Genomic DNA, 26,649 nt, shown 5'->3' with positions numbered 1-26,649 from the left:
GTACCCCGTAACTGGGTTGCCAAACCAGCAGAAATGGATCACTCAGTTGGAGTCTGGATTACTAGAACTAAGAAAGTTTTATTAAAGAAACAAGCAACACGGTACTCTAATCAAAAGGATAATGAATGCAATAGTTCAGCAATGATAAACATACATGTACACAGAATTCAGGATCAATCAAGCTCTATCGTTGTCTAGGGGCAAATGACCAGTTTCAAAGTGACACAAAGTTCAGTTCAATTTAGTTCAGTTCGCAGTAATCGTTGCCATGGCGATGGACAGTGGGGGGGGAGGAGAGAGAGCAAAACGAATGAATATTCAACACAGCTTCCACACAGACCTTCGCAGTCAGCTTTCGTGCGAGCCATTTGTGATGTCATCTGAGGTCACCGACTGTGACCCCTCCGTTTCCAGATACGACCGTTTCTCTGCGCTGAACCTGGCACCCAGGCAAGGGTGGACACACACCAGGTTCCCGCCGATCGTGCCTTTCCACCCTGTGCGTTTAAGGCTTGATCCCGCGATCAGCCATCCAAAAGCTTCCCACCAACTGGTGAGAGGCGCACCGCTTCCAGGGTCTCATTACCTTGGGTGTCGTGTGTGTCGCCTTAGCGAACCTGTCCCTTTTTATCCCCCTGCTGGAGTATCGCCTGTCCATCACTTAAAACAGTTCAGGGTTCAAAGGGGGAGCTGCTCTAGACAGCTCTCTCTCCCGTCCCTTCATTACACATCTCCCAAATGCTGCTCCATTGTCTTCCTTATCTCTCTCTCTCTCCCGAAGACAGGTGGCAGACCAACTGCTGATCACACAGGACAGCTAACATCTATGTGTATTCTTGTCACAGGTGTAAACAATTAGAGCAAAAGCACTTGCACAGTTATTCCTTTCTGTTTCAATGTATATTTTTACTTGAACTTCATCAACTCCATTGAATGCAACTAGCAGTTTTTATAGACGTGAGTGACTACTTCAAACCTTAATTGTAGTAATGAATTTGGTTAGGTTCAATAGCATATCTAGTACTTTAGCTTCAAGAGAACTATTAATGTTTGATTTTAGTTTTGCAATTTAAATCTACTTTGTCGCAGTATAAGTGATGCATTTATATGTGTGTGTTCCCAAACAGAGATGAAGATGGAACATATTGGCATAGTAATGTAATTGCTGAACGAATAAGCCAGACAGAAGTTAAATCTATTACTGGCTCAGTTTATGTTTTGAAAGGTCCAATGGATTACATTGCAATGAAGAACCAAGGTATATAAGAGTGGCTATATATGTTCTATTCACTGAGAGCATAGCGATGTTATATTAATACATAGCGATAATTAGACATAGATGTTTTATATTTAACCTAAAGTTATAATATACATTGCTAGGAGCAGCTCAATTTTCTCAACTAGTCTATTTTGTTTACATTCTACTGAAAATTTCTGTACCTTTTCTTTATTTGTTTCAGAATAGTACATGTAAAGAACATAGAGCATACAGCATTACACCACAGCTGTGCCAACCTTTCAACCTACTCAGGATCAATCTAATCCTTCCTCCTACATAACCCTCCATTTTTCATGTATCTATGTGCTTATCGAACAGTTTCTTAAATACCTCTAATGTATTTACTTCCACTGCCACTCCTGGCAGGGTTTTCCATTCACCCACCACTCTCTGTGTAAAGAAGTTACCTGTAACATCCACTCTATGCTTTACTCCAAGTCCATGGATGCTTTTCTAGCTTTCTCATAAATACTGTTGTATCTATCGCTATTACTTCCTCATAAGTTCAATACTCTCAGCATTTTGTGTCTAATTGAGTATCTTTTCAAATCATATATCACATTTGGTGGCCATTTGGCTAACTTCTACTCTTGCAGAACTACCTGATTGTATGATGAAATGTCATCAATCTGTAAAGCAATACAAACAAGATGTTGGAGGATCTCAGCAGGCAGCATCAAATGAAATGAATAAACAGTCTATATCTCAGATCGAGACCCTTTTTTGGGACTGGAAAGCAAGGGAGAAGATGCCAGAATAAAAAGGTGGGGGGTGGTGGTAGGGAAAGGAGGACTGACTAGAAGGTGATAGGTGAAGCCAGGTGGGTGGGAAAGGTAAAGGGCTGGAGAAAAAGGAATCTGATAGGAAAGGAGAGTGGATCGTGGAAGAAAGAGGGCACCAGAAGGGCAAGTGAGGAAAAGAAGTAAAGGGCCATAGTGGTGAATAGAAAAAGAGGGAAGGGGTAGGGGAAAAATTAGCAGAAGGAGAAATCAATCTTCCTGCCATCAGGCTAGAGGCTAATTAGACAGAATATGAAGTGTTGCTCCTCCACCCTGAGAATGGCCTCGCCATAGTAAAGGTGGAGGCAATGGACTGGTCTGTCAGAACGAGTATTAAGGATAGGAATTAAAACATACAAAATAGGTGCAGGAGTAGGCCATTCGGCCCTTCGAGCCTGCACCGCCATTCAGTATGATCATGACTGATCATCCAACTTAGAACCCTGTACCTGCCTTCTCTCCATACCCCCTGATCCCTTTAGCCACAAGGGCCATATCTAACTCCCTCTTAAATATAGCCAATGAACTGGCCTCAACTGTTTCCTGTGGCAGAGAATTCCACAGATTCACCACTCTCTGTGTGAAGAATTCTTTCCTCATCTCAGTCCTAAAAGGCTTCCCCTTTATCCTTAAACTGTGACCCCTCGTTCTGAACTTCCCCAACATCAGGAACAATCTTCCTGCATCTAGCCTGTCCAATCCCTTTAGGATTTTATACGTTTCAATAAGATCCCCCCTCAATCTTCTAAATTCCAGCAAGTATAAGCCTAGTTGATCCAGTCTTTCATCATATGGAAGTCCTGCCATCCCAGGAATTAATCTGGTGAACCTTCTTTGTACTCCCTCTATGGCAAGAATGTCTTTCTTCAGATTAGGGGACCAAAACTGCACACAATACTCCAGGTGTGGTCTCACCAAGGCCTTGTACAACTGCAGTAGTACCTCCCTGCTCCTGTACCCGAATCCTCTTGCTATGAATGCCAGCATACCATTCACCTTTTTCACCGCCTGCTGTACCTGCATGCCCACTTTCAATGACTGGTGTATAATGACACCCAGGTCTCATTGTACCTCCCCTTTTCCTAATCGGCCACCATTCAGATAATAATCTGTTTTCCTGTTTTTGCCACCAAAGTGGATAACCTCACATTTATCCACATTAAATTGCATCTGCCATGAATTTGCCCACTCACCTAACCTATCCAAGTCACCCTGCATCCTCTTAGCATCCTCCTCACAGCTAACACTGCCGCCCAGCTTCGTGTCATCCGCAAACTTGGAGATGCTGCATTTAATTCCCTCATCTAAGTCATTTATATATATTGTAAACAACTGGGGTCCCAGCACTGAGCCTTGCGGTACCCCACTAGTCACTGCCTGCCATTCTGAAAAGGTCCCGGTTATTCCCACTCTTTGCTTCCTGTCTGCCAGCCAATTCTCTATCCACATCAAGACCATACCCCCAATACCGTGTGCTTTAAGTTTGCACACTAATCTCCTGTGTGGGACCTTGTAAAAAGCCTTTTGAAAATCCAAATATACCACATCCACTGGTTCTCCCCTATCCACTCTACTAGTTACATCCTCAAAAAATTCTATGAGATTTGTCAGACATGATTTTCCTTTCACAAATCTATGCTGACTTTGTCCGATGATTTCACCACTTTCCAAATGTGCTATTATTACATCTTTGATAACTGACTCCAGCATTTTCCCCACCACCGATGTTAGGCTAACCGGTCTATAATTCCCCGGTTTCTCTCTCCCTCCTTTTTTAAAAAGCGGGGTTACATTAGCCACCCTCCAATCCTCAGGAACAAGTCCAGAATCTAAAGAGTTTTGAAAAATTATCACTAATGCATCCACTATTTCTTGGGCTACTTCCTTAAGCACTCTGGGATGCAGACCACCTGGCCCTGGGGATTTATCTGCCTTTAATCCCTTCAATTTACCTAACACCACTTCCCCACTAACATGTATTTCCCTCAGTTCCTCCATCTCACTAGACCCTCGGTCCCCTACTATTTCCGAAAGATTAATTATGTCCTCTTTAGTGAAGACAGAACCAAAGGGCTGGCCACTGGGAAATTCCACTTCTGTAAAGCTAGCTTTCTTTTCCTGCTGATGTGGTTTGACTTGTTAAAGGTTGTTCCAGTATCTTCTGTTGCCAATTAGCCTCAATTTTCTCTTTCCCTATTTTCCCTATGCAATCACCTTAACATGAAATTAGTAATACTTTCATTATAACACAAAATTCTTATGGGATTTGTCAGGATAGGTGCAAGAGTCACAGACCCAAATAAGAGGTTAAACTTCAGGGCAGATATAAGAATTTTCTTCCTCCAAGGTCGGAATTTTGTAACCAAAGGGGTATAAAAGTTCACTTGTTGAGTAGATTCTGCAGACCTGAGATTGTTAATTTTTTTGGATATTAAGAAAATCAAAAGATATGGGTTTAGTGCAGGAAAGTAAGGCTCAGTTAAAAGATCAGCTATCATCTTATGAATGGTCTGATTCTATTTCTTATGTTCAGATATTTGTCCGTTGGCTTTTGAAAGCTTATTGTGATGCATAGAAATACCACCATGTGCTTCAGGCCAAGACATTAATTACTGCTTAATGAATTTCAAGAAATATATATATGATTTATCTCAAGTATAGATTCTATGATTAAGTTTAGAGGTAACATCAAATTTGATGCATAGATTAATTGAGTGAGTGAGTTATAGGCAACATGGAAGTACCAAATGCTAATTAGATAGATGGAAAGAATAGTAAATAGAATACAATCTGACAGAGAATTGGGATAATGCACATGAAAAAGGGAAATAAGACAAGGAATTTCATATAAAATGGTGGATATAACAATATATTGAAGAATAGGGATCTAGGAGTGAATGTCTGCAGATCCCTGAAATTAACAGAATATGTACATAAATTAACACAGACAAAATGCTGGAGGAACTCAGCAGGTCAGGCAGCATCTATGGAAAAGCATATACAGTCGATGTTTCGGGCTAAGACCCTTCTTCGGGACTGAGAAGGAAGGGGTAAGACGCCTGAATAAAAAGGTGGATGGGGGAAGGGGGGTAGCTAGAAGGTGATAGGTGAAGCCAGGTAGGTGGGGAAAGGTAAATTAGGCAGTTAAGAAAACATACAGAGATTTGACTATTGGTTGAGTTTAAATTGCAAGTTCATGTAAGAACTAGAAATTCCACAGCCAGTGCATTGTGCATAGTTCTGGTTCCCAAAATATAGGAAAGGCGCAAGTACCAGAGAGTATGCCAAGGAGATTTATGAGTATATTATCACAGCTGAAGAATTTTCAGTCAACAGAGAATATTGCCTATGCTGGGGTTGCTTAATTGAAACAGGGAGGCTGACAGTATATGTAAGTAAATTAATACGACTCCCTTAACAAAATAGTCAATAACTAGATGGAGTAGATTTGGATTAAGAGGGAAAACTTACCATAAGGATTGGTGGGGATGGGAGGATCCGAACTGGCTGGAGAAGTAGTAGTGGCAAGATCTTCATTCATTAAATAATAATCTATAACCTCCAGGATCACAGATAGAAATGCTAACAGGGATATAGTCAGATTCTGTACATTTTCTATGATTTTGTTATTTTATCCATTGACCATTTGACATATTATTGATGGTAATTTTAGTTTCTACTATTCTATGTAAGTAAAGGACTCCAAGTCTACAGTGACAAAATTTTCCAGACTTTAAAAGGCATTCATTATTCCACTTCTCAGTCTCTTTTTTTCAAAAACAAAGAAACCAAATCCTTTCACCTTATGCACAGACATTCCTGGGCCTAGCGTAACTTTATACAATCAATCTATGTATGTAAACAATCTTATGTATTTATATTTATTGCATTTTTAAAATTTTATGATTGCGTTGTTTTTTTCCTGCTGCATCAGATCCAGGGTTACAATTATTTCATTCTCCTTCAGCGCGTGTTTGCCTCCATTCTTTCTTTCATTGTTCTAACATTTTTTTTTGATAAAACAGGATTCTCTGACTCTTCCTTAAAGCACTTCTTTCATGGTTTTCCACTGGATTGGGAGGATTATATTGAACAACTCATTGAAAGTAGGAGGTACACAGTGCAAAGAAATTAAACCTATTTTGAAAATTCAAAACTTAAAATATTGCTATATCTTGAGATTTTTTTATAATAATTTTTATTTTTAGGGAAAAGCCTAAGGATCCAGTCATAAAAAAGACTAAAAGTGCCAGAATTCAAAAATTATCTTCAATGAAATTGTTGAAATCACAAGATAAAATATCAACATTCGCGACTGCAAATACCAGGCAAAAGCTCACTAACATGAGGATGCCAAAGGAAAAGCGTAAAAAGACAAACTATGAGAATGGTAAGCTTAGTATTGGTTTAATATTGTCACGTACCAAGATACAGTGAAAAGCTTGTCTTACGAACTGTTCATCTGGATCAAATTATTGTACACTGTATTGAGGTAGAATAAGGTAATACAATAACAAGGCAGAATAAAATGTAAAAATTACCATGAAAAGTGCAGTGCAGGCAAACGATTAAGTGTAAAATCATAAGGAGGTAAATTGTGAGGTGATGGGTCTATCTGACTGTAAAAGAGATCTGTTCAGGAGTCTGATAACGGTGGGATAGAAGGTGTCCTTGAGCCTGGTGGTACATGATTTCAAGCGTTTGTATCTTCCACGTGATCGGAGAGGGGAGAAGAGAGAATGTCCAGGATGGGTAGAGTCTTTAATTAAGTTGGTTGCTGTACTAAGGCAGTGAGAAGTATAGACAGAGTCAGTAGAAGGGAGGCTGGTTTCCACGATGTGCTGAGCCTTGTCCACTACTCTCTGCAGTTTCTGACAGTTGCCATACTAAACCAGGCCAAGTTTGCAATATTTGGTAATCTCAGAGGTAGTTGCATCAAACGGTAGAGGAAAAGTAGCCGTTTTGTACTATATTTAATTGCCCTTGTCTGCAATGTATGAAGAAGCACTGATGAAATCAAAGGTACCTTGCAAATTTGGACCAGTTGAAAGTAGAACTGCAATGGCCTGGCAGTACTGTGGGAAAATGTTTTTTTTTTCATCACCTTTTGACTTTTATTTATTATAAAAATGTTCTTTGATAATTATATGATTATCTAATGAGTGTGAATTGACCTGATCATGCAGTGTATCATGAATATGCTTATATTAGGCTTGTGTTGGTGGTGTAGGAAGTCAAGTTAAGAAATTTTTAGGAACATGTCTTACCAATAATGGCAGCCAGTTTTCATCCTGAAATCTAGTAAGATAATTTGATCTCATAGAAACGTGCAATTTTTTAAAGGTCATACGACAAATCATGATCTATCTGCAGAGCCAAATAAATTAAATTTAAGTGCAGAAGAAGCAGGAGCAGGTTGAGGCCAGGTGACCATTGAGCTTGCTCTGTTATTCATTAAGATGGTGGCTGATTATATATCTCAGCACCATTTTCCTTCACTAACCCTGTATCCCTTGATTCATCTAAAAAGCATAATCTAGAATTTTTTTTATAATTTATTCTTTATTGAAGTTCATCCAACATTTCCATAAGATGTATTTCAGATACTGTACATATATATCATATATTTGTCACAAATCTCCACATAATATTTATCTGAGGTAGAAAGGAGAGGAAAGAAAGAACAATCAAAAGAAGAAAACTATGTACAAAGCAGGGAGTGATTTTTTTTTTACAACATATTCATTGACTTGTGAGAATAAAATCAGGCCTATGAGGTATGTAGTTAAACCATTTTCCCCAGTATAAATCAAATTGTTCCAACTTATGATTAACAGATGCTGTTATCTTCTCCATTTTGTAAATGTCCATTGTAATTTCCATCCATACATTTAAAGTTGGGCTCTCCTGTGATAACCATTTCCTGGTAAGGGTCTTTTTACCAGCCACCAGCAGTATATTCATTAAATAGTTATCTCTTTTCAACCATTCTTGAGGTATATACCCAAACTATATGGTCTTACTCTCGAAGGGTATTTCACGTTTAAAGATGTCTTGTAGGGCATTATGTATCCCACTCCAACAGTCTTTGATAACAGGGCATTCCCAGAAAATATGATATGGTTTGCATTTTGATTTCCACAATTTCTCCAGCAAACAGGGAGGTTACTATCATAATGGGATTTCTGAGAGGGTGTAAGAAAATATCTTAACAAGTTTTTCCACCCGAACTCCCTCCATTTCTGTGTACTGGTACACTTCCATTGATACCTCCATATTATTGTCCATCCTTCCTCAGATATTATTATCCCTCCTTCCTTCTCCCATTTTGTTTTAATGTATGAAGTCAAATGTGTTTTAAGATTTGGCAAACCCTTATACACGCTTGAAATGATTCTACTACCGTTGTCTAAATTATATGCTTTTCTAAATAGCTCTAACAGACATGTACTTGCCTTGGTTACATTTTTAACCATCCTATTAACATACTGTCGCATCTGTAAATACCAATAAAAGTCTTGTTTTTCTAATTTGTGTTCCTCCTTGTGCATTTCCAAACTGAACAGTGTTCCTTCTTTCATTATATTGCAAATAGCTGTTATTCCTTTAGCTGCCCAGCCCTTAAATCTAGCATCCAGTTTATTCGGCGTAAAATCCAAGTCATATGCGCACCATTTAAGAATTGCAATGTCTCTCTCTAGTTTATATTCTTTTATAATAGTTTTCCATATTTTAAGAGTCCATTTCACCCGGGGTTATCAATAGTATTTATGTAACTTTGTAGGTTGTTATCAGCCAAAATTGCCTGTATGGGGATGGAAAATATCCTCTCCTCAATTTTTTTCCATTGAGTGTCATATGATGGGTTGCACCAGCATATCACAGATCTCAACTGTAAAAATAATCATCTCTAAGAGAAGGTAGGCCCTATCCCCCCTTTTCCTTGGCTAATTGCAAAGTTTTGAGATGAACTCTAGGCCTTTTACCTTGCCATATATATCTCGATAACATTTTGTTCCATTCATTGAATTGATTTTGATCAATCTCTATTGGTAGGATCTGAGCAGTATAAACATTCTAATAGATTCAATCCTTGAACTGATTCCAAGAAAAGGAATTAGGTTCCACCTTGTTATATCTTCCTTAATTTTTTATATATATTGGCTCATAATTGCATTCTGATAATTTTGCCAAATCTTTTGGCATAATGATGCCCAAATATTTGACAGACTCTGTTTGCCATGCCCAAGGATATCTACTTTCAATTTCTCTTGGTGGACTATAGTTATATTAAAGTAACACACATCAAAGTTGCTGGTGAACGCAGCAGGCCAGGCATCATCTGTAGGAAGAGGTGCAGTCGACGTTTCAGGCCGAGACCCTTCGTCAGGACTAGGGTCTCGGCCTGAAACGTCGACTGCACCTCTTCCTACAGATGCTGCCTGGCCTGCTGCGTTCACCAGCAACTTTGATGTGTGTTGCTTGAATTTCCAGCATCTGCAGAATTCCTGTTGTTATATTAAAGTAGTTGGGTTTTATCTATGTTGATCTTGTATCCTGATAATTGGCCATATTGTTCAAAGGATGCATCAATTTAGGTAAAGAGTATGTTGGTTGCCCTAGGTAGATCAAAATGTCATCTGTGTAACAGGCTAATTTATGCTCTGTCCCTTTAATAATAATTCCCCAGATATCTTCATTTTGTCTGATGTATTTGCTAATTTGGCAGGGGGATGGGGACCGAAATGATAGAGCGGAGGAAGGGGAAAACGGAAATAAATCTAAAATAGTGAGCAGTAAAGATGTCAGGAAAGACAGGCAGGTGATGGGGCAAATTTGCAGCCATTGGAATGAGTTGCAGTGAAATCAAAGCAAAAAGTACCCAATACTGGACTTAAGGTGTTATACTTAAATGCACGCAGCATAAGGAATAAGGTGGATGATCTTGTTGTACAGCTACAGATTGGCAGGTATGATATTGTGGTCATCACTGAGACGTGGCTAAAGGATTCATGTCTCTGGGAGCTGAACGTCCAAGGATACATGGTGTATCAGAAGGATGGGAAGGTAGGCAGAAGGGGTGGCGTGGCTTTATTAGTAAGAAATGATATCAAATCATTAGAAAGAGGTGACATAGGATCGGAAGGTGCAGAATCTTTTTGGGTTGAGCTAAGAAATCGCAAGGGTAAACGAACCCTGATGGCAGTTATATACAGGCCTCCAAACAGCTGCAGTGATGTGGACTACCAATTACAACAGGAAATAGAGAAGGCTTGTCAGAAAGGCAATGTTATGATAATTGTGGGGGATTTTAACTTGCGAGTAAATTGGGAAAATCAGGTCAGCACTGGATCTCGAGAGAGAGGATTTGTAGAATGTCTGCGAGATGGCTTTTTAGAACAGCTTGTTGTTGAGCCCACTAGGGGATCAGCTGAACTTGATTGGGTATTGTGTAATGTGTAATGAACCGGAGGTGATTAGAGAGATTGAGGTGAAGGAACCCTTAGGAGGCAGTGATCTTAACATGATTGAGTTCACTGTAAAATTTGAAAAAGAGAAGCCAAAATCCGATATGTCGGTATTTCAGTGGAGTAAAGGAAATTACAGTGGCAAGAGAGAGGAACTGGCCAAAGTTGACTGGAAAGGGACACTGGTGGGAAGGGCGGCAGAGCAGCAGTCGCTGGAGTTTATGCGAGAAGTGAGGAAGGTACATGAGTTGAGGGCTCCCGCTGCAGTACCTATAAAAGTAAGTTAAAAAATCTATGTCCATTACACAGAAATGATTTCCCTGTGTATTCCTCTCATTTAGGTGGGGGAAAAGGAGTGAATGAATGAATTTTTAAAAAATTGAATAACATAAAATCCACATTATAATACATATTTCTCGAGATAGGTATATCACTGTCTATTTTTCCTTCCGTTTAGTTTATCAACACTTTTAAAGTTAGCCAAACCTTATGGCTCTTCTGGAGGAGGTGAGGGCTGTCTTCGGAGAAGTCACAGTCTCTTCCTAATATCCTTTCTCTCATCCTCCTCCCGTCCCCTGCTTTCTTGGTTCTTTTACTATTTCCCCAGCAGATCGGGATAACTGCTCAGCCAGGTTTTCCCTGGGTCTGACCATGCTAACAGGCACGTTGTTCATGTCTGCAGTCGTCTCTTCCACTGTCTGATATAGCTGTATCCCTCCTTCGTAAAACACCCTCAGTTTAGCAGGTTATGGGGTTTGGAATTTAATCTTTTCTTGCTTTAGTATTTGTTTTGCTTCAGAATATTCCTTATGTTTCTGTAGGGCCGCCGGGGGGTAACCTTGATCGAAGTATAATAACTTCCCGTTCCAAAACACCTTCTTCTTACCCGAGGCCCTTCGTAGAATCTCCGCCTTGCTCTTGAATCGAAGGAACCTAAATACTATTGTGTGCGGCTTACTTTCTCTATCTCCAGAGGGTCTTGGGATGAGTGCATGATGTGCCCTCTTAATTTCAATCTCCATAGTCAGGGGAGTCTCCAGCGCTCCAGCAACTTTTCTACAAGCTCCATCATCGACAACCCCTCTGCTTCTTCGGAAACGTTATAAATCCTGATATATTTCTGTCGTGATCTTCCCTCCTGGTCAAGCAATTTGCTTCCCTGTTGATTTAATATTTTTATCGTCTTACTTAGTATCTGTTCCACGTTTTGCAGGTGATCTTCCACCTTCTCAATTCATGTCTCTGCCATCGCTATTTTCTGATTGACGTTGGCGAGCTCTGACTTTATATCATTTAGTTGCTCTTTTATATCTTTTTGGACTTCCCTTATCTCTTCCAGAATCTTTATCATATATGCCACTTCGCCTGAACGAGGCCCAGTGTCAGCTTTGCCGCCACGCGCTGCACCTCTTTCTTCCATAGGCTCCGCAGTGATGCTTCTTTTTAATCCCCATTCTTGCCCCCCTTATCAATTCAGATATTTTCGAAAGATCTTGTATTTGATGGATTAATGGGGCAAAATATGTGTTTTTCCAGAGATGCTATTGATTTAAGCTGCCATTCTGGATGGTGACGTCACCGGAACCCTTCATCTAGAAATGTTTTGAATAGAATGAGACATATTCCTCTTGGTACTTTGAACAGAGTATGGCTAAATTTTAACTCAATTCCAATGATCTGCCTTTGTTTGATATCTATCTTGTGCATGAATAAAGTAAAACAAGAAAAAAGAGAAATTAAAAGCTAGACTAGACCATTGGGCCCCTCATATATATCTTAACATTTCATAAGATCATGGCAAATCTTTCACCTCTGTTCCATTTTCTGCACTAGTGCCATATTCCTTGATTCTTTTAATATTTAAAAATCTGCTGATCATAATCGAATATGCTTACCGATTAAACCTCCATGAAATACTGTGCATTAAGCGTAAAAAGCAAAGCTCTTAACCCTTACTAATGCTCAATCCCTTATTTTGATTCAGTGAACCCTTGTTCTGGGCAACCAGCTAAAGTGAATATTTTGTCCATGTCAGTCATACTAAATGACATAAAAATTTTGTTTATACAAATGGCAGTAAAAATCATTGTTCTAAAGTTAAGAGTGTATAAATCGAATCTGCTTACGCTTTCATCATACAGGAATCAGTCTGGTGAGCTTTTACTACACTCCCTCCGTAGCAAGTATTTTATTCCTTGGACAGAGAGATCAGCTCTACACACAGTATTGCAGACCCTGTCTTCATATTGTCAAAGTTTTATATAATTGGAGCAAAATGTCTCTACTCTTGTACTCAAATTCTCTTGCAATAAGGGCCAATAAACAATATTGTACCAGTGCTTCTGGTCCAGCCTCCTCGCCATGCTGTAGATGAGACAGATAGGAGGAGCACTTTGTTGAGCATCTTTGCTCTGTCCACTACAAAAGGCAGGATCTCCCAGTGGATCTCTATCACAACTTGACTTTCCATTCCCATTCTGACATATCTGTCCGTGGCCTCCTCTACTGCCACAATGAGGCCAAACTCAGGTTGGAGGAACAGCACCTCATATTCCATCTGGGTAGCCTCCAACCTGATGGCATGATCTGTACAGATGGTATGCAAATTAGTTTGTTATTGTCACTGTATCCCATACATGTGACATCCGTTGGTCTCATGAAGGTTTCCAGGGCGTAGGCCTGGTCAAGGTTGTACAGAAGACCAGCAGTTGCCCATGCTGCAAGTCTCCCCTCTCCACGCCACCGATGTTATCCAAGGGAAGGGCATTAGGACCCATACAGCTTGGCACCAGTGTCGTCCTAGAGCAATGTGTGGTTAAGTGCCTTGCTCAAGGACACGCACGTTGCCTCAGCCAAGGCTCGAACTAGCGACCTTCAAATCACTAGACGAACGCCTTAATCACTTGGCCACACGCCAACACACATGTGACAATAATAAACTAATTAAAATACTTTGTGATCTAACTTGGCCATTTTATTTTCAGCCCTATATTGCTTGTAGTTCTTCCAAAAGAGAGTTGGAATGATGTGACTGCCATTTAAGAGTGTGTTCATTTCAAAGTTTATCTGCATGGTATCGATAAGTGAGCAAAACATACAGATTCTAACAGGAGCTTTACAAGATGTTAGCACAACTGGAATATTGTGTGCATTTCTCTTCAGTTTCTACAGGAAGGATGTGATTAAGCTATTCACAAGGAATTCACAAGGTTGTTGCTAGGATTGGAGGGTATGACTTATAAGAAGAGATAGGTAAGGTGGAACTGTTTATCTACAGTAGAAGAGGCCAAGGAATGACAGTATAGAGGGGTATAAAATCACAAGCAGCATAGATAAGATCAACTGTCACAGTCTTTCTCTCACAGATAGTCTAAAGTAGAAGATAAGGGTTTAAGGTTAGTGAGGAAAGATTTATATAGTTGACCATTCAGGACTACTACAGCTGAAATCCACAGTCACAGCCATGGCTACTTCAGTAAGCAGCATTGCTTTAAGGCATTTAAAAAATCTACCAATACTCAAAATCGATGGATCCCAGACTGCAGTTTCCCTTTAAGAATAAGGAAGCAAGGAAAGCGTGCTAGGCCTCAAGTAAGATTGAAATGCAGAGGCTTTAGGCCCTCACTCCTCTCTATACTTCTGGCGAATGTACAGTCTCTGGAAAATAAAATTGACATCAGACAAGATTGCTGTACTAGAGAGACATCAGGGACTGCTGTGCACTTTGCTTCATGGTAACATGGCTATCCCTAGCCATTTTAGACACAGCGCTGCAGCTTAAAGGCTTCGCCATTCACCAGAAAGACAGGACAGCTCAGTCTTTTAAAGGCAGACGAGATGGAGTATGCTTTATAATTAACTATCATGGTGCACAGACATGGCAGTTCTGTTTCAGTGCCGCTCTCCCAACCTGGAACATCTACCGGTCAAATGTCGTCCTTTTTATCTGCCAAGGAAGTTTTCCGCCATCATCCTGGTTGTAGTGTACGTTCCACCTCAAGCCAGCATCAGACAGGCACTGGAGGAGCATAATCATCATAATCCATAATCAGCAGGCATAAAAAAGTGCACCCTTTCATTGTGGGGAATTTCAAGCAGGTCAGCTTGAAGATGTCTATGAACAATTACCACCAACATAATCACCTCTGGAACCAAAGGACCCAATATACTTGAATGCTATTATACCACCATCACAATTGCTTACCGTGCCATTCCATACCCACACCTTAGAAAGTCCGATCACCTGGCTGAACTTTTACTCCCAGCGTATAGGCAGACACTGAAGACCACAACACCACTGGTGTGGACCAAGAAGGTATGGTCAAGGGAAGTGGTGGGGCGCTTACAGGACTACTAAGTTGGTGGCCTGGACAATATTCAGGAGTTCATCTTTGAGTCTGAATGAATACGCCACAGTTGTTACCGAATTCATCAAAACCTGTGGATGAGTGTGTGCCTTCAAGAAAATACCGGACAAACCCAAATCAAAACCCATGGACGATCCAGGAGATTTGTGGTCTGCTGAAGGCTAGATATATGGCATTTAAGACCAGTGATCCAGAACTATACAAAAAGTCCATGTACAACTTACAGAAGAATACTTTAAGAGCAAAAAGAACAATTCTAATTGAGGTTAAAGGCAGAATGAGATGTACATCAGCTCTGGCAGTTTTTGTAGGCCATTACTTCCTACAAAGCAAAACCTAACATTCTGAAGGGCTGTGATGTTTCATTCCCTTGTGAGCTCAACACCTTTTATGCATGCTTTGAAAGGGAGAATGAAACTACATCTATGAAATCCCTGCAGCATCTGGTGTCGTTGTGATCTCTGTCTCAACATCTTTCAAGAGGATAAACCATCGCAAGGTATCAGGCCCTGGTGGTGTACACTGAAAACCTGTGCCAACCAACTGACAGGAGTGTTCAAGGCCATCTTCAATCTCTCACTGGTTCAGTCAGAGGTTCCTACCAGCTTCAAAAGGGCAATAACCATATCTGTTGCCAAGAAAAGCAGGGTGAGCTGCCTTAACGACTATCACCCAGTGGGACGCACATCTACTATGATGAAGTACTCTTGAGTGCTTGGTCATGACTAGAATCAACCCCTGCCTAAGCAAGGACCTGGATCTGCTGCAATTTGCCTGTCACCACAATAGTTCAATAGCGGATGTAATCTCACTGGCTCTCCACTCAACTTTGAATCACCTGGACAACAGTAATGCTTATGTCAGGCTGCTGTTTATTGACTTCAGCTCAGCATTCAACACAATCAACCCTCAGTTCTAATCAATAAGCCTGGGCCTCTGTACCTCCCTCTGCAACTGGATCCTTGACTTCCTCACTGGGAGACCACAGTTTGTGCGCATCAGAAATAACATCTCCTCCCACTGATAATCAACACTGGCGCACCCCAAGGATGTGTGCCTAGCCTACTACTCTATTCTCAGTACCCCCACGACTTTGTGGTGAGGTACAGCTCAAATGCCATCTACAAATTTGCCAATGACATAACCATTGTTGGCAGAATTTCAGATGGTGATGAGGCATAATGGAGGGAGATTGATCAGCTGGTTGAGTGGTGTTGCAATAACAACCTTGCACTCAGCATCAATAAAACCAAGGAATTTATTGTGGTCTTCAGAAAGTACAACTTGAGGGAACACACATCAGTTCTCATCAAGGGATCAGAAATGGAAAGGGTGAGCATTTTCAAGTTCCTGGGTATCAGTATCTCTCAATATATTCTGGTGCCAAATATATTGATGCAATTACAATGAAAACCTGACAGCAGCTATGTTTCATTAGGAGTTTGAGGAGAATCGGTATGTCACCAAAGACATTCGCAAGTTCCTACAAATGTACTGTAGAGAACATTCTAACTGGTTGCATCACCATCTGGCATGGAGGGGCCACTGCATCATCATCATCAGGTGCTGTGCCCAGTTTGAGCTTTGACTGCCATGGCCCACACACTCCTGTTTCAGGTCAAGTGGATCAATTTATTGGTATTCATTTCCAATTCTCTGGTCGCTGTCTCCATCATCATTTGTCTTTGCCTTCCTCTTGCTTTCTTCCCTTCAATCTTTCCCATAACCTATGCATTCTAACTCCTCTTTCCTAATCACATGTCCAATGAAGTTATGTTGCCTTTTCATGATCTCATACATTATTTCTCTTTTTGTGCTTGCTCTGTTCATGACATCATCATCAGATATTCATTTCGTCCATGATATGCTTTGCATCCTCCTCAAAAACCACATATCCACTGCTTCAATTTGTTTCCTCATGTTACTAGATATTGTCCAACATTCTGAGCCATATAACATAACTGGATAAATGTAACTTTTCAATGCTCTGAGACGGGTTGTCATGCCTAGTTTAGTGTTGGTCAGTATACTCTTCATTCTCGTAAAGGTGTCTTTTGTCAACCCTATTCTTCTTTTGATGTCCATGACGCACCTGCCATCTGATGTCACCCAAAGTAGCAAATGTTCTGTACTTGTTTTATGTCTTCCCCGTTTATTCTCAGCCTGCAGATAGGATTCTCCTTCTTTCTGGATATCACCATACATTCTCTCTTTTTGCAATTGATAGATAGACCTATTTTTGCACTTTCTTCAACAACTATATCAATTAAGTTTTGTAGTTCTTCCTCCGTACTTGCAATTAACACAGTGTCATCTGCATATCTAAAATTATTGATGTTTTCATTGCCAACTTTGATACCCAAGATGTCTCTTATTTTTTGTAATATTGTTTCACTGTACACATTAAACAAATCAGGGGAGAAAACACACTCTTGTCGAACACCTCTCTTGATTTTCGTAAACTGACTCACTTCTCCATCTATTCTCAGCAGCAGTTTGTTCCCAGTACAGATTTCTGATTAGGTGGAGGTCTTTCGAATGTAGATCTAGAGTTTCCTGTAATATTTCGAATAACTTACTGTGTTTCACTTTATCAAAAGCTTTTGTGTAGTTGATAAAACAAATAAACACATCTTTTCGCACCTGAATAGCTCTTTCTGATAGTATCCTTAACATCAATATCGCGTTTCTTGTACCTTTGACTTTCACAAAACCACATTGTTCTTTACCTATTTCAGCTTGTGTTTTATTTTTAGCTCTTGTCATCAAAATTCTTAAAAGTATCTTAATGATATGACTTGTTAAACTTATGGTCCTATGTAATTCACATCCTATTGTTCGAGGTTTCTTAGGAAGAGTGATAAATACTTTATACTTTATTGTCACGAAATAATTGGTACTAGAAAGTACAATCGTCACAGCGATATTTGATTCTGCGCTTCACACTCCCTGGATTTCAAATATTAAATATTAAAAATAGTTAAAATTAGTAAATACTGATTAAAAATACCGATTTTTCATCTCTTCTGGTATTATTCCAGTCTTATAAAAGTGATTGATTAAATCAGTAAGTTTTTCAATTCCATAATCTTCAAGGGCAATAATTTGTTCTATTACTAATTCCTCAGGACCTGCTGCCTTTCCTTTCTTCATCTTATTTATTGCATTAAGAATTTCAGATTTTAAAATACTTGGATCTTCAATATTCTTCTTAATTTCTGGTTTTTCACCTCAATCATCTTCAAACAATTCCTGAATATACTCAGTCCATCTGTTCATAATCTCATCTTTTTCCATGATAATGGTACCATCCTTTGCTTTCAAACATCCACCTGAAGAACAGAGGAGCTTTTTACCAGTGATATTCTTGATTTGTTGGTGTAACCGTTTTGGATCAGTAATAGGGATTCTTCCTATTTGCTCACATTCCTGGTTTAACCATTCTTCTTTGGCTTTTTGACATAAGCTTTTAACTTTTTTATCTAAGGATCATATTCTATAGGATTTGCTTTCTTCTGTCTCCTTTCTTCCACTAGATTTTTGATTTCATCTGACATCCATTTGTTCTTTGTGCTTTTTTCTTTTTTAGGAATCACTGACTTTGCTGATTCTACCAAGGCATCCTTTAGAGAGTTAAACTTCATTTTTACATGATTGCTATCATCATCAACAGATTCTATTTCTAGACTTTGAAATCAATTCCTTACTTCAATTGTAAATTTTTGTGTTGTTATCTTCTTTAATTAATTGCGAGTAGTCAAGGGATTTTTCAGGTTTTTGCTTCTTTAGTTTTTTAAGTTTTACTTTTACATGACATGTTACTGGGTTATGGTCACTATTACAGTCTGCACCTGGATATGTTTTGCATTGAGTCACTGAGTTCCTAAATCTTTGGTTTATAGTAATAAAGTCAATTTGATTTCTGGTGTTATCACCTGGACTTTTCCAGGTCCATAAGCGTCCTGAATGGTTTTTAAAGTAGATGTTCATAATGATCTGATTATTCATCTTGCACCATTCTACCCATTTCTTGCCTCTTTCATTTCTTTCCTCTAGTCCAAATTTTCCTATGGTATTTCCATCAGCACCTTGTCCCACTTTAGCATTTAGATCTCCCATGACAATAACAATATCTTGAGATTTGCATCCATTCTTTGCTTGTTCAAGCTCTTCGTAGAATTTATCTATATCCTTATTTGTTCCATTTGTTGTTGGTGCATATACCATATAATTGCTAAATCAAATGGTTGTCCTCTGAATCTAACAAGGAGCACTCTTTCTGATATTGCCCAATGTCCTAAAACACTTTTTGCCATGTTTTCATCCATAAGAATTCCTACTCTATTAGTATGAGATGTTCCACAAAAATAAATTAGTGTTTTATTTCTATTCTGACATGTTCCAGCACCTGTCCAACGAACTTCGCTAATTCCCATGATGTTAACCTTTAGTCTTTCCATTTCATTTATCACATTGTCCAATATTCCTGCTTGATCTAGGGTTCTTACATTCCAAGTGGCAATAATTTTCTTTTGTGTTACTTGAATTTTATGAGCAGTAGCTTGATGACAGTTGGGGGTCCCCTGCTGCCCAGAATCAACCCTACCGAGCGAAGCATCTTCAGAATTGTCTTGAAGATCTTCTTGCCGCTGTTGTTGTGCGATACATTTTGTGAGTTTGACCATGGTTTTCTTAGCAAATAGATTCTAGGAAACCTAGTATCTAGCAACGGTGGTTTGCTATTGCCTTCCGTTGGGTGAACTAAAGAAATCGCCATTTCTCTTCCCAAATGTTCATCCGCCTGTACTATAGCCGTTGTCATTTGAGGTCTTAGCTCATCCACCTTCTCCGTCATAAGTTCAGTTACTGAATCTGCCGGATCTGCCGTTGGCCTTTGCTCGTATCCTGAGCAGGAGCCTTTGCGGGAGCTATTGTTCCGGGTCAGAGCGGCCCTGGGAGCAATGAATGACTAAGGGGTAACTCCACTTTGCCCAACGCTCTGAAAGTCCCCAGTCAGAGCCTCATCACCAGTTGCAGGTTAGAGTCATACCCAGGACTGGGCCACTGCATAGGATTACAATAAGCTGCAGAGAGATGTAAATCCTGCCAGCTCCATCATGGGCACTAACCTACCCAGCATGCAGGACATCTTCAATAGGCAATGCCTCAAACATACAGCATCCATCATTAAGGACCTCACCACCCAGCAAAGCCCTCTTTTCATTGCTACCATTAAGGAGGAGGTACAGGAGCCTAAATACACACACTCAGCATTTCAGGAACAGCTTCTTCCCCTCAGCCATCAGATTTCTGAATGGGCAATGAGCCTATAAACACTTCTTCAGTATTCTTTCCTCTCTTTCGTACTACTTTTTAAAATTTATTTTCTATATATACTTATTAACTGAATTTATAATTTTTGTAATTATGTATTGCAATGTACTACTGCCATAAAACAACAACTTTCATTGTATATGCCAGTGATATTAAACTTGATTGTGATTCAGAGAGGTTAGTTTTTCAATAGAGAGGGCAGTGAGTATATGGAAAGAGCTGTCAGAGGAAATGGTAGAGGCAAGTTCCAATACGACACTTAAAATAGATTTGGACAGGTATATGTATGGGAAAGATTTAGAAGTATAGGAACCAAATATAGGCAAATGGGACTAGCACAGGAAGGCACTGGTCAGCATAGATCAGTTGGACTGAAGGAACTCATTCCAGGCTGTAGGACTGATTCTATGACCATTGAGTCCTATATGAGAATACAAATTGTTACACGTAAGACCTTTTTATTTACAGTACTATGCAAAAGGCTTCGGCATATACATATATAGATAGAGCTAGGGTGCCTACAACTTTTGCACAGTACTGTAGTAATTTTATGTATTACACTACCGCTGCCCCCAAAAAATCAAATGTGGTGACACATGTGCGTGATGACAAACCTAGTCTGATATGGGCCTCTCTTGTGGACTAAGTAGGAAAGGGGCAGGGAAAGGGGAATCATGGTTGGGAAAAGTGGAAGAAAGCGGGGAGAGAGCAGGAAGCACCAGTGAGAAATTCTGTAATGATTAATTAAACAATTATTTGGAATTAAATGACCTTGCCTGGTGTCTCAGGGTTGGGTGAGTCTTTACCCAAGCCACCCCTCCACCCCTGACACTCCCTCTCCGCCACCTGTTCTGCACCCCACCTGCAGTGCTCCACCCTCACCATTCCCAACATCCTTTGCCCCTGCCGAATTTACAAACGCACTGTCTGGTGCACGTTGTCAAATACAGTATTGCGCAAAAGTCTTGGGCACCCTAGCTGTATGTATGTGCCTATGACTTTTGCACAGTACTGTTTTATGTGAGCATTAAAGTTTTATAATTAAGTTTTTGTTTAGAAAAGGAAATCAGAGGCGTAGTAGGGCAGGGAGTTTGTCGGTAGTGCTGGAATTGCTATTTAACAATATCCAGACAGTAGCAGAAGGCGTCTTCTTTATTAATGCTATAATCATACCAAGAGTGCAACTTTTAATTTCCTCTTGTACATTCCAACACTATTGTTTAGATATTCATTCTGAAATATATTTAAATTATTTTCAATTTTTTAAATAGATCTTAAAATTTCAATGGACATATCAATACAGAGGGGCCTGTTGACCAGCCGTAGTGGCCGTTGCATTAAAGCACCAATGGAATATTGGCGGGGACAGCGATTAGTTACTGACAATAGCTTGAACGTTACCGTCATTGAGGGTGGAACTAATTATTTGACTCCCTCTAATCTTGATACTACAGTAAGTATATGTCTTTTGTAATAAATAGACAAGTACTTGTGACTTTGAAGTAATTTAGTTCTTGTTATATTTGTACTAATAAGATACAGAAAAAGAATAGCCGAACTGAAAGTCCTTTGACCTCAAATCAACATCAAAAACCAAAAAATCACACTGAAGAACCTATTGGAAGGAAAACTAAAAGTAAGGAAATGCAACTTTATTTTAAATATGTCTGTATTACATGCTCGTTCATATTTTTAATTTAATTTTATTTTTGTTTTATTTTTCTTTGCTTCTACAATTGTTCTTGTTGACAACAAGCTCTGCAAATCCTTGTGTTAATGAAACTGAGCCCAGGTTGTTGGAAAGGGTGACGCAAGACTACAGATGCTGTAATCTGGAGCAAAAACAAAAAATAAAACTGCTGGAGGAACTTAATGGGTCAGGCAGCATCTGTGGAGGCAAAAGGATTGTTGACATTTTGGGTCAAGACCCTTCATCGGGACTCAGGCTAAATGTCCAGATGCCGCTTGACCTGCTGAGTTCCTCCAGAACTTTGTACTTTTGTCATAAAATATTGTTGAGGTATATCACTGATGCGTTTGAGAGAAGTGTACATAGATGGGAGATGGGGTGGGGGGGAGAGAAAGGAAAGGAGCACATATTAATGGACAATCTTACCATTGGACTTGCATTTGGGGTCATCCATTTGGTGCGCATGATTTTAACTATTTTAAATCTAAGAATTTGTTATATTTTAATGCTTTTAAGAGCAGTGACAATGTAAAAGACACTCTCCCTGATGGTAAGCCTTGGAATGTGACTTAACCAGATACCAAAATACTTCTGTGTTCAATTCCTAAGTTTTTTGTAATATACTTCACTCATTAAAATGCATCCATCAGCACATCATCCTGAATCACTAAGCAGAATCATTCATGGTCACCACTTTGCTGTGGAATGCTGAGTTCTGGATAAAGCGGTGGGCATCCTTCACCATCTTGATGGCTTCTTATTGTCCCTGCAGACAGCCTGTTGGCAACATCTGTATTAATTAGCTGTTTGGGGCAAACCTAAACAGATACAGTGAAACCCGGATTTTACGCACCCTGATTTAACGCGAATTCGGATATAACGCGATGAGTCATTGGACTACATGTCCATGTCAATCCATACTCCCCCTTCTCCAGTCTTGTATCCCTTTTGCCAATCAACTTCCCAGCTCTTGGCTTCATCCCTCCCCCCTCCTGTCTTCTCCTATCATTTCAGGTCTCTCCCTCCCCCATCTCTTTTTTCCGTTAGTCCTGACGAGGGGTCTCGACCAGATGCTGCCTGGCCTGCTGCGTTCCACCAGCATTTTGTGTGAGTCATTAGACCTTTTTTTTTGCTCAAAATGAAATGAACTGCTAGAAAAAGAAAATCTTTTTCTGTGAAAGATAAGCTTCAAGCACTTGACACGATCAAGACTAAAAGTCAAACTCAAGTTGCACGAGACCTCGGGATACCGGAATCAACACTTCGTGGCTGGAAATCTCACAAAGAAAAGTTACGTGCGTCGCTTTGCGAAGTTGAAGAAGCAGGACTAAAATCCAAAAGCCTGAAGACAGCCAAAGATGTCAGCCTCGATGACTCCCTGTACAAGTGGTTCATTCAAGCTCGCTCAGAAGGCCTTCCAATTTCCAGTCCTATTCTCAAAGCTCAAGTTTGACAAGCAGACCAACGGAGAAACCTCACAATTCAAAGCTAGCAATGGATGGCTAGATCAGCTTAAACACCGTCACAGGATTTCTCAGGTGTTAGTGTCAGGAGAAATTCACTCAGCCGACAGAGCCGCCGCCAGTGAATACCCAGTTGAACAAAAAACTATCTTAGAAGAAGATGGCTATGTTCAGCAACATGATACATTCAAGTAAGGAATACTCGATCACTTTTTTAAGAAATAAACTGTAAATGATGATTGCTAATATTCTTGAATATTTTTATTTGTTTTATGTATTAAAAAGCTCTACTAAAAATTAATTTGTGTTTTAATTTCTACAATAACAACACGAGTTATTCATGGAATTCTTGAATTCAAAGGTAATTTACTTGCTAGAAGGTGAACGTGCATAAAACAGGTCAAATAAGGCGAAAATAGGGGTGTTTTAGGTCAACATTGGGTCAGTTTGAACACTGATGTTCTTGAACCCTGATTTAGCGCGACCCCGTTTTTTTTGCAATGACATTTTATGGACCCAAACGATCGCGTTATAACGGAGTTTCACTGTACCTCCTCCATCTCTACTCAGAACAGATTGGAAAAGCACAGTGTGTGAATGAGCAGCTTGGAGCTAACTCAGATGGAAGACCACATCAGGGTATCTGTTTAAGAACTTAGTGGAAATTCCACTAATTTTTCATGCTTTTGATATATGATGTTGAGGTAATCCCATTTAAATACACAATTGGTTTGACTTTTTTAAATTATTTCTTGTTAATTGCATTATAGTAATTTTTTGTGAAGTATTATTTATAATAGTTTTTTCCTCAGCATTAAGAATTATTTTGAGTGCAGTCTTTTGCGTCACCAGAGTACGGCAACAGATACTATAGATGCTCTTCGAGCTATCTGAAGATCTTTCTGATATGAACCAGGGCTCCATAGATACTTGGGGACAGCAAATATCAGACAATTGGTCAGATCAGAGCATTTACCAGTAAAGTAATCAAATTGATTTTCCTTCAAAGTGATGATGCTTTGCTTTAGATGTTTAAAACATTGTACATGTTTTATTCAGAAATTGTAATTTAGAGTCCATGACAGTATATAGCTGATTATCTGTTACCTGCTGTGGTATAAGCAAGGTCTGCATAAAATTGTTATTTTGAAATCTTCTGCCTCAGTGACCTCTGTGTTCATTGTGACAATGATAGAATAGTAAGTCAAGTTTCAATGAGCTGTTAAACATTCTTGCCCTACCTGAAATGTTATTAACCTAATGAAAAGACAAATATTGTTTGTATTGCCCTTCAATAAATACATAAAGTAATCTGCATTTCAGTTGCATATTTTTGGAATGGTACACTACATTGGTTTATTTTGTTAAAACCATGGAGGGATATCTCAATTCCAGATGTTGCAAATTTCCTCAGCAAAACCAACAAACTAGTGCGTTATTAGGGGGAAAATGTGCAAAAATATCATTGCATTTATTATTACAATAGATTTCTCATGGAATATCAAAGACTAACATCCTTTACAGTAGATGTTCACTTTATTTTGATACCAGGTTTACAGGTATATTTTGTAATGTATTTTCTCATAGATCAAGTTTTAAAGATGGAAAGAAATGCCAAAGGGACAAAGGGTGCAAAAGAAAAATCGAAAAATCAGCCAGTGAAATATAGCCTGAGGAAACAGCCACAGCAGCACTTGCCAAGTCAAACCACTTTAAGAACAGATGGAATTACTTTGAATACTGAAAATAAAAAGAACAAAAAGCATAATTACTTAAACCCAACTGTTGTTTTGAGCCCAGTTCACAATCCTTATTCGTTAATGAACAAAACAGTAGAATTAGGTGAACTTGTACACTCTGTTCAGAAAAATGCCCAGAAAGGCAATAAATTGGTCACTGTAAATACAATTAATTCATCTGAAATGCAGGGTACAAGCGAGAACGGCATCCTTGAATTCAAATCTGAGCTAAGATCCACAAAAGCAAAATGTCAAGATACTTACAAATTAAGAAATAGAACTGTAAAATCAAGCATGTCATCACAGAACATCCAGAAAAGCCAGAATGAGAAAAGAAATCCATCTCCTGCAAAAGTGATCGATTCATCTAAAATGAAGGATATAAATGAAAGGTACACTTCTGAAAGGCGCACACAGATAAATCGTTCTTCAAAATCAATCGACAAAACTGTTTCATTGAGTCCAATAGAAGATGAGACTTCTCGGTCCAATAAAGATACCAAGATTAATATTAAAAGAAAATCGAGAAAAATGAATCTCAAACAGTCTGTCAATAAGCAAAACTTAGAACAAAATAAGCAAGTCACAGAGTCACAGTTTGAAGAGTCTTTCGTTCAAATAGATGCAGCAGAACTAAGTGATGATAATAGTGGAAGCACTGTGTCAAAGTGCAATCAACAATCTTCAAAAAGAAAACAGAAAAATCAGTTCAATAGGATTCTATCATCCACTACAGATGTTTTACTGACTGAAACAAAGCATGCCAAGGTTAGTGCAAAAAGAAAACTAAAACATTCGGCAATATCCTTAAAAAAGGCAGCACCTAAAAATAGAGCAGCAGCAGATACAAGCTCAGAATCATGTTCCATGCCTGGTCAGAAAGTACAACAAAAACTAAGCATGTCCCTACATGCTGTTGATGATCCTGGAGCAGAACACTGGACTAAGAAAGAACTCCACTGTCTACACAAGTAAGGATTGTATTTCCTCTTACTTTTATGCTCAAAGCCTTTATTGCATGTGTTTTCCAAACCAATTTATTGGTGATTTATCTTTGTATCCTTTGCTATTTAATACAAGTCAAAACAATTGCAGATGCTGGGAATGTGTTTGGTAAATCCTTTTGTCCACTGAGCTTGGATGTTGGATATGTCTTTAGCAAGGACTGTTACCTGTGTGGGAATTACTAGGCATGGATGTGTTTCTAGTAGCTGTACGCCAGTAATGCCAATGTGGGCTGGTGCTGCCTGAATTATTAGTATTGAGGGCCATACTACAATTCAAGAGGCAGACAGTTCTGCCTGATCAATGAGAGGCAGGTTTAGACAGGAAAATAATCTAGTTTGTTAACTTTTAGAAAAGAAATATAGATCTAGCCCAATAATTCAGAAATAGTATCTTCTGGACAATATTGAAGTGGCCCAGAACAAAGCAGTGCTACAATATACTTTGAAAACACCTGATTAAGACCTCTGATGTTCCTGTTTCTACTCCCTTGTCAAGCTACATAGCACCAGAGTTATCAGTTCA

General features: G+C 39.3%; 1 protein-coding gene across 6 annotated transcripts in view; it reads left to right on the top strand.

Moving 5' to 3' along the window:
* mis18bp1 (MIS18 binding protein 1) overlaps positions 1-26,649 on the top strand; it is a 71,396-nt gene that overhangs the window by 24,726 nt on the left and 20,021 nt on the right. For all 6 annotated transcript variants that reach the window (XM_063062521.1, XM_063062603.1, XM_063062778.1 and 3 more), the window contains 6 exons: positions 1,128-1,258; positions 6,084-6,171; positions 6,267-6,448; positions 21,499-21,680; positions 21,764-21,863; positions 24,968-26,090. In XM_063062521.1, the coding sequence (XP_062918591.1) occupies positions 1,128-1,258; positions 6,084-6,171; positions 6,267-6,448; positions 21,499-21,680; positions 21,764-21,863; positions 24,968-26,090 (1,806 nt within the window). The remainder of the gene's footprint in view (positions 1-1,127; positions 1,259-6,083; positions 6,172-6,266; positions 6,449-21,498; positions 21,681-21,763; positions 21,864-24,967; positions 26,091-26,649) is intronic.

This window comes from Mobula hypostoma, chromosome 1 (genome assembly GCF_963921235.1).
Source record: "Mobula hypostoma chromosome 1, sMobHyp1.1, whole genome shotgun sequence".
NCBI lineage: Eukaryota > Metazoa > Chordata > Chondrichthyes > Myliobatiformes > Myliobatidae > Mobula > Mobula hypostoma.
The sequence above is the reverse complement of the archived record's forward strand: the minus strand, read 5'-3'. Positions and strand labels throughout refer to the sequence as shown.